General features: G+C 50.2%; 1 protein-coding gene across 1 annotated transcript in view; it reads left to right on the top strand.

The window, feature by feature from the left end:
* Nucleotides 1-1,598: 1,598 nt before the first annotated feature.
* B4GALNT3 (beta-1,4-N-acetyl-galactosaminyltransferase 3) overlaps nt 1,599-10,824 on the top strand; it is a 64,735-nt gene continuing 55,509 nt past the window's right edge. Inside the window, exon 1 of the mRNA XM_032105184.1 lies at nt 1,599-1,740. Within this exon, the coding sequence (XP_031961075.1) occupies nt 1,599-1,740 (142 nt within the window). The remainder of the gene's footprint in view (nt 1,741-10,824) is intronic.

The following is a 10,824-nucleotide window of genomic DNA, read 5'->3' as shown; positions in this document are numbered from 1 at the left end:
GCTCTTGGCAGCTCTTTCTGTTTGCACTGGAGGAATTATTCCCCATTATTGAGGCTCAGATGATGGATGTGCATCTGCGGCCTCAAAGGAGATAGGAAGGAGGAACGCAAGCATTGCATCCTCAAAAGCTGCACAATGGCCCTTGTCCCTGGGAGGCTGGGGAAGTCCAAGGACAGAGCCACTCCCCAGGCTCCCCCACCATGGGGTTTGTTTCCGACTGGAGAAGCACGTCTTTCCAGCTCTGCAGTGGGGTATAAACCCTCTGCATGTGCTTCCCTTAACAAGAGAAACCTCCCCAACACACAGCTTTGTGAGACATTCCTATAAAGGAAGCTCTCATCCCTTGGTCCATCCCAGCTGTGTGACAGGTAACAGCAGCATCTCTTGGTGCTGCCTGGATGCTGGGAATGTGCTGTTCAGCACTTGATGCCCGGGACTACGGATGCTGCTCCAGCTCCCCAACCAGTGCCAGCACTCTGCCAGTGTCAGCCTGTCCCTGCTGGGACTCACACCACTGTTCTGTCTCCTCAATGCCATTTTAAAGGCCTTTGGCACATTTTTTAAGCTGAAGAACAGCAAGTGTCCTTTTGTGCAGCCTCACATGTAAGAGTTTATCATCATTTCATTAATTTTAAAAATCACTTCAGCCTGAGGGTTTCTGTTCATGGTCCCACACAGCACAGGAGCTGCATCTGTGCAGGAGCAGAGCTGTGAAGGGGAACAGCTGCCACCACTGACCCAACTCCCATCACACATTTTTGGAAAGGGGTAACTCTGGACTAGCTCCCCAGCTGGATACATGACGTACATCCCGGATGTTATCTCCCATTTTCCTTCACCGAGGAGGAATCCAGTCTGCAGCCTCTAGGACAGCTTGGTGATGTGAATGAAACCAACAGCATGGGAAGGACTCTCAGAAATCACTTCAAAAGTGTGCTGGAGGTATATAATGAGGCAGTAATTTCACCCAGGGAGCGTCCTGGTCTTCTGAGCAGGCTCTGACATTCTCCCGCTGAGGAGTCTGAACGTGTAACATCGCATCTGCTCTGCTGCTTCAGAAAGCAGGTTTGGAGGCTTCACCAGCTCTCTTCCTCCTCACCGAGCAACGCACTTCCAACTACATACAGCTGTTGCACCGGGTGAAAGACACTTTAAAATTGATTCAGCTGTGTGTAGTAACAGCGTGAATTGGAATCGTCCCCTCTCGTTCTACTCCCCTCCCGACAGAGGAGTTATCATCTCCTGTGCCCTCACCGGAGGGATCCACCGACGCTCCTGCTGGCACGGAGACCGGCTCTGAGGGGGTTTGGAGCCTCCTCCGCCACTGAGGCGGCTTTCTGTGGCCTGAGCAGGAGCGGAGCCCTCCGGCAGCCCTGTCCCGGGGGATGTGCCCGCCGCCGGGCGCTCGGCGGGGCGGAGGCAGGTGCGGGGGGCGGCGGCAGAGCGGGGCCGGAGCTGCCCGCGGGGGCGGGCGCCGCCCGCACCTGGGCCCGCCCCGCGAAGGAGGGTGGGAGCGGCGGGGCCGGCGGCGGGAGCGCGTCCCGGGGCGGCGGGAGCATGTCCCGGGGCGGCGGGGGCCCGGCGCCCTGAGCGGCGCCATGCGGGGCCGGCTGCTGGCGCGGCTGCGGCGCCGGAGGCAACTGCGGCTGCTGCTGGCCCTGGGCGCGCTGGCCCTGGGGCTCTGGGCCGCCTACCTGGAGCTGGTGGCGGCGGCGGGCGGCGGGGCCACCCCGGAGCGCAGTGAGTGACCCCGGGCGCGGGGAGGGAGGGGAGCGGGGGGGTCCCGTCCTTCGCAGCCCGGCAGCCCCGCGATCCCCGGGAGCCCCGCGATCCCCGGGAGCCCGTGCGCTGCCCCCGTTCCAGGCCGGCGGGGGGACGCGGGGTGAGCGCAGCCACTGGGGTCTGAGCGGGGCTTTGGCCCCCGGCAGGAGACGGGCTCTGGGGGTTCACTTCCCTGCCTTTGGTCTAACGGGTCTCACCCCCTCTCTGTCGGGAGACCCACCCAAGTCTGACCGTGCTGGAACTGCAGAGCCCAGAGCCACGGCTTTGAGATGTCTCTCGTTCTTGCTGCCCTGGTGCGAACCTGGAAGGCAGCAGAGATGCTTTGAATGCGGCTTTGATGCGAGGAGAAGTGCATGCAGAGCAGGAGGGAATGCATACCCGGGAGAGGCGCGCCGCCCGCCTGCTAACGGGCTCGCTTTGTGCGAACTTTCGGGAGCACGGCAGGGCTCGGGCGAAGTGCGTTGAGCTGCGCTTTTCTTTCTGAAGTAGAGGAACATTCTATCAATGTCCTGTGGCTTTTTACGCTTCTCTTTTTTGAGCTACAGAAAGGTTTTGAATGGCTCGTGGTTTTGTAAAAGGCTGTGATGTTGCTGCTGCTTTTTAATAATATCAGTACTTGGTACTAATCTAATTTGAAAGTATGTTTTCAATTACATGTGAGTGCTTAACTATTGATATTTTCCAGCGTATTGGTCCTTTCATTACGTGTTATAAACCTCCTAATTTTCATTCCCATGAGTCAGGCTTGGTTTCAGTCTTGAAGCTTGGGACTGTGGCTGTGCAAGGGGCACTATGAATGTCTACTTCTACAAAGTCCATTACGGGACTTCAGCTTGTACAGTTGTTCTGTATAATACGTGATGTTACTGCTAAAAACACATATTTATTGTTCCAGCAGTGTAACAGATCTGATTTCTATCCTCTAGTAATAATCTTCTTTTTATGCCTGGTGGAATGAGAAGGTGAGTTGTTCTACGAGTCCACTTTGCATTACATCTTTAACACAATCTCACCGTGCCTTTTACTGTACATCACTTTGGCAAAACCCCACCAAAAATGCTTAGAGAGGATTTGTAGAGGTGGGCAGAAGGCTTGTGTAGAAGCAAGGGAGAAAAACGCTTCAGAAGTATTTAAAATAGTGGTTATGAGGAGAGAGGGGCTGAGTCAGGTGTTTGGAGTTGTACAGCTGGTGGTCCTTTCACTGCCAGCAATGCAAAGGGAGAAGGAGGGGTGGGAGAAGTGGGCTGAGAGAGTGGGGACAGCAGAGATGTGCAGGAAAAAACAACTTTCTTAATGAATTGAGTTCTTCCTCTTTGCTTTAAGACAGGGTTATTTTTACATCTCTGTTGTAAAAGTAATTCTGTTTTAAGACTGAAACTGGAAACAGTGAGATTACTACAGTTACTACCAACCAAAACAGAACATGAGCAAAATAATTGCGTTATATTAAAGTTCAATTATATAAAATTCCAGGTTCTCCCAAATCCACCAGAGACGTTGCTGTTCGTTGCAAACAGGAGGTATTTAAATGCTGCTGGAAAGGGTGGGAGGGTAAAATCCTCTGGCAGGCAGTTCCTCACGGCTCAGCATCACAGAGGGCTGTGGTCACACTGGGCACTTGGTGTCATGTTTTCTTGGCTTTGTAGCCAGAATCCTGGAACCTGCTAACAGGAGGAAGGTTAATCTGTGACCTTCCCCACCCTTCCTCTTGCCCTACTACCTCTAAAAGCCTGTTTTGTTTTAAGAGAAATCAGAAATCTGAGCAGAAGACAAATAGCATTTGTTTTCTTTTGGTTGTTAAAACTAAGTAATATTTTCTTCTCTGGGGACAGGGACCGCTGTGTTTGTGACTCCATGTGGTGACTCTTCCCAGGATCCCAGGAAGCTGATGTAGGAGGGAGTGGCTCTCCAAGCAATTAATACTTTTCCCCTTGTTTCTGCATTGTTTTCTGTTGCATATCCCGGTTGGGAACCCTACTGTAAGTCACACCTGGGACCAACCAAGAGCTGCCACCTCAACTTAGCTGATGCAACAGCCTCCCCAGTTATTAACGATAAAATACAAAAGCTCTCTCTTGGGCAACTTTTCTAGGCAAAAGGCTAAAAGGCTCCTCCATTGGGGCCAGAAAGATGAAAAGCTGCTGGGTTTGGAAGATCTACAGGAGATCAGTGTTTCCATCTCCTGTGTCTATAATGGAGTTTCTCTTTGCCTCCCTAAAAGGCACTGTAGAACAGCCTGTGTGTGGAAAGCCAGGTATGTTTTTGTCTTTCCAGAGAAGTGATTCTTCCGCTTGCAAAGCTGTAAGGACTCAGAGAAAAGACTTCTTTTCCTCTCAGCCATGCATGAGATGGAGCACAAACCCCTCCGATGCCCCCGCACCATCCCTGCTCTCAAGTCAGTGCCTAAGAGCAAGTCTTCAGGCATGGTGGATCCTCCCAGCTTTATGTTCCTCTCCTCCTCTTACCCCCCAGACCAGTGTGTGGTGGAGAGAGCAGATGTCAGATGCCCAGGGGGTGGGTGTTTGAGTAAGTGATGCTTAAAAATTGGGGCCCTGACTGTCCTCTCTTGAGATATGTGCAGCTCTGCTGTGCAATGAAGTCAAGCATATAGAGTAGTTTGGATAAAGTGAATAAGGAGTCTAGGAGAATATCCTGTAATCATCAGTATCCATTGGCACTCATGATGCTTCATCACCATGTGCTGTGAGAGTCTCTGGCATGAGGTTCACTTTGCTGTAATGTTAAAGTCAAAGGCTGAGGGATCAGCCTGAGGTGCAGAACTCGTGCCTGGTATACACCATGGGTTGGGATTTTTGTGTGCCAAAGTTGACTTGGGCCCATTTCTAGCTGTCAGGGAGGTCGGGATGGGCTGGACAGGCAGAGAGGATAGTGTGGGCTCTTGTGAGTGATGGCTTTCCTTTGAAGGTGATGCTGGAATGAGTAGTTGGGCAGGTAAAGGAAAAAACCCTTTTTTGATTTTCTTGCGATGTGAGTGTCTTAGGGTGGTATTCCTACATATTCTTCCTAGGGAGCCTTGTTGGCAGGACCATGTGCTCGTGGGTAGGAGGGTGTTTCTGTTGTTGTGGGGTTTGCCTTTTTCTTCCTTTTTATTTTTTTTCTTTTTTTTTTAATTGAGCGTGTTTGGCTGGCTTGCTGCCCTGTAGGTGTTTATAGGAATCTTAAACATGTTTACAGCTGAGTGAAGAGAAACAAGCAGGCTGATGTGAGCTGAAGATGGGCACACTCACCTCACACGAATTGTGGCCTGTTGTCATCCAGAACAAGCCGTAGCAGGCAGGACACTGCCTCCCTGCCAGGAAACCCGAGGAGCTGGAGACAGTCTGTTTACTCCTGCTGCTGACAGGCACTAACCTCTCTGGAGTGGGCTCTCCACTAGGAACGTTTTTCTCATCTTTATGAGCTGCTACACAGCACACTTTGCTCCTGCTGGAGATGGGGAGACTTTATTATTTCATGGGTGAATGAGGTGTTGGGGAGGGAGAAAACACAGAGGCCTGGAGAGCAAGTCCTGCATCGTGTCTTTAATGCTGTAATGCAGTTCGCTCAGCATCAGGGATGGAAGGGACAAGGGCAGGGAGAGGTATTTCCTCAGGGAAAAACCCTCATCCCAACATACTGCTACTTCCCAGATGTGCTGGAAGTGCTGTTTGGATGGAAAAAGTGGTGGGTGTGACAACTCCTTCTGCTACCTCTGTTTTTCTCTTCTGTGCCCAGCAGTGCCTCATCTTGCCCACCTGTGCAGAAGGGAGTGCCTGAGGCAGCAAGGCTGATATCAGTGGGCTGTGTTTGCAGGCAGTTTATGCAACGATCCCCTTTCGCTCTAAAGTCTTGTGTCAACATAGTAGAAACAAAGCCCCATCCCTGAAGCAGCTTGGAGGTGAGGTCATTCCCAGCCATTGCGGTGCAGAATCTGTTTTTTCTGCTGCAAAGACCATGGTATTTCAGGAGTCTACAAATCATCTGCACTGATTTCTTTTATTGCAGGTGTGTATGTTGCACTGAGCCAGGCACAAGGAGGGTGCTCAGGATTAGAGTAGAATCGTGGGAGGTGCAGCTGGTAGGAGCAAGAAGTTGGAAGCCCCTTTCTTAACTTGCCTTTCCTGACTGCTTTAACCTACCCCTGTTCCTCCACATTTTACTGTTGTGAGTAAATAACACTGGGAGTGTGTTATCTTCCTATCTTGGATTGTGTTTGTGGTTTGTGTCTCACTTAGATTTTCAGACTGCTGCTTTTCTAACTGAGGAGTGCGCACTGCCACTCTCTGAAGTGGGAAATAGGAGAGGTTCAGAAGAAACCGTGGAAATGTGCAAATAGAGAGGTCCTTATGGCAAGGCTCCCCCCTAATGTACGTCTACATTACTCCCTACATTAGCTCCCCCCTAATGTACACCTTCAGTACCCCTTTGCTTTCCCAGAACACTGGCTTCTTGTGCCTGCAGCATGCTGAGCTCTGGTCTTCAGGCACGTGCAGGTTGCCCGAGTACTGATGTGAGTGGGCAGTGTGTGTGTTTGTGTGAGAGGAGCGTCTACCAGAAGGGTGAAGTTGGGCATTTAATGTCATGTATCAGCTTCCTCCTCTCGCCTGGGCGCAGGGACCGCTCAGGAGCACAGCCACAGCGGCAGGTTCACTCGCGCCGCGGGCCGCCCGTGCAGGCCCGTGCCGGCCCTCAGCCGCAGGGCTGCCTGCCCGGGCCCGCTCGCTATCGCTCCTCCGCAGGGCTCGTTGCACCCAGCATTACGCAGTGCTCGTGGAGAGAAGCGGGGCCGGGTGGCTCTCCAGTGGTGTCTGGAGTTTGTGCTTCCTCTCTGTGCAAGCTGCTAAGCCAGAGCAAGAGTTAACCCAGGCATCCCCCACTGCACCCCCTCCTGACTGAAGGGAGCGTCTGTGCCACGAAGCTTGCGTGTGGCATTTCTGTACGTGCAAGGACACTTGGGAGACCTTTGCTCACAGGGGTCTCTGCCAGGCAGCACCGTTCCCAAAGCACACTGTGGGTGAAGGATGGGCCCTGCAGGTGGGACAGGGGCTCTTCCAGGGGGTCAGTGCAGCGTCCCTGGAGGGTGACCAGAAGTGCTGTGGCATCCTGCCACACTGGCGTGTGCAAAGGGAGCCAACATCCCCAGCCCCGTATTCACAGCACAGACTGCTCTCACAGGCTCCAGGGGAGAATCCAGGGTTAGAGGGGATCTAATGTACTACATCCCCTGGTAGCTTGGTTTGTGAGGTTCATTGGCACACCGGGGGGGGAAGCCCAGGCCTCAGGCTGCCTCTGCCGTGCTTGTCCTGAGCCAGTGAACCCCTGCACTGCTGCTGGGGCAGTGCTGCAGGTAGGTTGCAAACCTGGTGCTTTTTCACCACTTGAAGTCAGCTGGGTGTTTGTTTCTGTGGAACTTGGCCTGCAGTTTGTCTGGCCTCAGCAGATCCCCAAATAATTCGCCAAGATTACATATTACCTTTATTTACAGACTCCTGTGTCATCTCTTCACGTACTCGTGTTAACTGACAGATTTATGTAGTGGTGTGCCAAAACAGCATGTATTCATGTACGCACCTTCCCGTCTTGAGTTGGACGGGGTTAGGATAACTTGGATCTCAGAGGGGTGCCCTCCTGTGCATCTCCCCCACACCACGGGCTTGGAGAGGAATGATTCTGTCTTCTGGAGATGTGTTTCTGTGTGCTACAGTGACAGAAAGGCTCTGCCTTCTCTCACCTGGAAATTCAGGCAGATGTGAGAGAAGATGGACATCATCTTTCATCTGGTAGTTTGAAATTACTGGCATCTGCAGGATGGGAAAAGGCAGGATGCTCTCCTGAGGACAGAGACTGCCTTGTAGGTTGTGGCAGTTGGGAATGGAGTAATGATGGGGTTCTTTCTCCAGCGCTTACAGTGCTGGCCTCAGGAATTTATGGGGTTATATATTTTGTTGAGTTTCCCTTTCCTATTTGTTCTTGCGCTGCACTGATGTTCCCTCTTACAGTCACTTCCCAATTCCATTGCTGTTTTTAGGCTTGCAGTAATAGCTGAGAAGGACTTTCCAGAAAAGGAAATAAGGTGGCTTACTTACACGTGGTGTGAGATTTCAGAAAGACCCATATTTCTGGGTGGAAACAGTTGTGAATCTGGTCCTCGGATACTCACCCTTTTCATGATGTTGGAAATTCACAGTCTGTGTGTGTCATGAGCCAAGCCAAAGTACACTGGGACCTTGACCAGAGCTGCTCTGTATTTCTGTTTTCCTGAGAAGACTTTCCCATGCCACAGTGCAAAGTCCTTGATGTTCCTGATCTGGAGAGAGTTCCTGATGCTTTGAGATGCTTAGATGGTCTGGGATGATGCTGCCATTAAGTTCTCCTAAGATATCACAGAAAAATAATTCGTGTTGCCATAATAAATAATTTAAGTCAACTACACGGAATAATAATATTTGAGTAGTCAGTCTTTAAGATCTTGAATCATTTCAGACAATACAAAGCTTGTTGGGTGGACTTGAGTCCCCTTGAAGCATCAGTGCCCCATCACTAATTCTGATTTTGTAATTTCCTAAGGCTTAGTTATTTCAGCATCCTGTGACTATTTCCCATTTGAGTTGTTTTGGGGGTTTTTTGAGGGGAAAAGAGGTCAATGTGGTTTTTTTCCCCAACTTCTAAAACAAGGGGATTAAACTGTCACCGATTACTTTGCATTGCAGGTCTTATACCCTTACATGGCAAAATTGTCCCATCTGGGGCTGTTTGTCCTTTTCCATGTCGCTGTTTTCCATCAGAGATACAAATGGAATATCCTAGGCCTTTGCATCATCCATGGGGCTTTCCTTTCTCGCTCCTTTCCATCTCAGTGACCTTGTTAATTTTTGACAGTTCAAATATTCTTGGGTTGTTTTCTTTTTTGCCAGTTGGAAATTGACAGCCAATGCTAGTCAGTAATGTAAAAACACTGAGTACAGATCAGAGACTTGACTATAGCAGGCGTGTGTTATCTTTTTTGACTTTCTTTTCCTCATGCCCTCTGAATTGTGACCATTAGGAGCTAGTAGCCTTACGTGGCAGCCTGTGTTTCACTGAAATGTGTAAATCCACGCTCACTAAACAGTAGTTCATTGTCACATGCTGTCGTATTCCATTTACCAGTAAAAATATTTGATCTATGTTATCACCTGTGATGGCTGCAAATTGCCTAGTAGAGCTCTCTTGGAGTGAGGATAATCTGCATTTGTGATATGTGTATTTTTTCCTGCCATTCTAAGTAAGTCTGCTCCTACCTTTCTTGAAGAGGCCACTTACTTATTTCCATGTCATTAGCGTGGGCTTGGCCCATATATTTGGAGTTGGCACCTCCGACAGCTTCCTCAGCACTGCCGCTCGTTTGAGCCTAGCTGAGATATCTGCAGCCCTTCTCGTAAATACTTCCCTTCCTAAATTAGTTTCATTTGTATTCCGTAATGCAATTTTCTGTAAAATTGCAGTAGTCATGTCTGGGTGCTATTAACCCCATCTGAGCTGCTGAACAAAATTTATAATGGGCTGAGAATATCCTGTCCAGACCACCCGATACTAATAGCCTCCATTACCTGCTGCAGCAGCAGCTCACTCTGCATTAGCTGCCACAGTCCATGCTTTGTTGTAAGCAGGCCAGTTGGGAGTGTTTTGTTTATTTTCCATCAAAAATGCAAAACAATCTGCCAAAACCAAGTTTTCCCGTCAAACATGACTGAACTATAATTTCCAGAGGTGTACCTTGGTAATAATTGTCTGCCTTACATAAGAAGTAAATAGCAATTGCAAAATGAGACTTCTCCTGTGTCTTGAAAACATCAGTGTGTGCTTGTATGAGGGTAAATTCTGTGAACAGTGATTATGCCCCATAGTCTGTACTCTCACACCAAGGGAGAGAGTAGTTAGCTACATCCACTTGGAAATTCAAAATAACATCCAAGCCAAGGTGTTGAGAACAAAGGCATTTTAAGTTGTTCCCCAGATCATATGTTGCTTCTTTTTCTTCTTAGGGGAATAACAACAACAAAAAAAAAGGCAGTGAGAAGGTTTGTTTTTAAATCTAGAGTAGAGCAAGGGTGAACCTTGAAGAGGAAGGAAACACAGGGCCTGTGGACCTCTCTCCGTGTCAGACTCCTCTGTTGTGCCAGCACAGTGGCCCGAGGGAGGCTGGGCCCTATCCCCCTTCCCCTCCCTCAGGGTGCCTGGGGGCACTGCTACTGAATGTGAAGAGCTGAGAACTTGCAGGGAACTGGATCAATGGGGAGCCACCAAGGACCACATTCCCCCTCCCCGCTCCCCAGAATACCCAGAATATGGTAGGGACCATCTCATCCAGGAATCCCAGGTGTGGGCTGGGAAGGAGGCTGGAGCCTAAAGCACCTGGGGGGAGGTGGAGAGCAGCCTCTGTGCCCAGGAGGCAGCAGAATGGTGTGATTCCCAGGAAAGGGGCCCTTAGCCCCCTCAGCCTCTTCCTTCTCCCACACTAGACCACCTTTCATGCCACAGGTGTCCCAGCTTCCCGAACAGCCATCCTTGGCCATATGCAGTGCCTCATGTTGTGAGCCACCTCACTGCCTTCTGTTCTGGGCCCCATAAATACAGGGACTATGGCTGCTGGCCCACAACTCCCTGAGCTTCAAAGCCTTCTGTTTCCAAGGACGTTTAGGGCAGAGAGGTGTCCCACAGCAGCAAGGCAAGTGGTTGCCCGCTTTTTTGTGGGAAAGCAAATAGGGACACAGAGGAAGAGGGGAGATGTCATCAGCCACGTGGTAGCAATGTAAATATCTGAAAGGATCTAAAGTCATACGGGTTCTAGAAAGATTTTCGGTGCTAAACACAGCCTGAATGGTGGTTTGTGTAAAAGGGTTTTGCCAAGTTGATGCTTGGTTTGTCTCCGTGTGCTGGCTGGAGCACCAGCTGCAAGCACCTCAAGCCCCAGAAGTGGTTTTGTGAAAAACGAGGTTCACTCTCCTGTGAGAATTTAAAGGGTTTAATATAAAGACAATAAGAGACAGATAAAATAAAGCA

This window comes from Corvus moneduloides, chromosome 4 (genome assembly GCF_009650955.1).
Source record: "Corvus moneduloides isolate bCorMon1 chromosome 4, bCorMon1.pri, whole genome shotgun sequence".
NCBI classification, from domain to species: Eukaryota; Metazoa; Chordata; class Aves; order Passeriformes; family Corvidae; genus Corvus; species Corvus moneduloides.
Note: the sequence above shows the minus strand (reverse complement) of the source record. Positions and strands in the feature narration are given on the sequence as shown.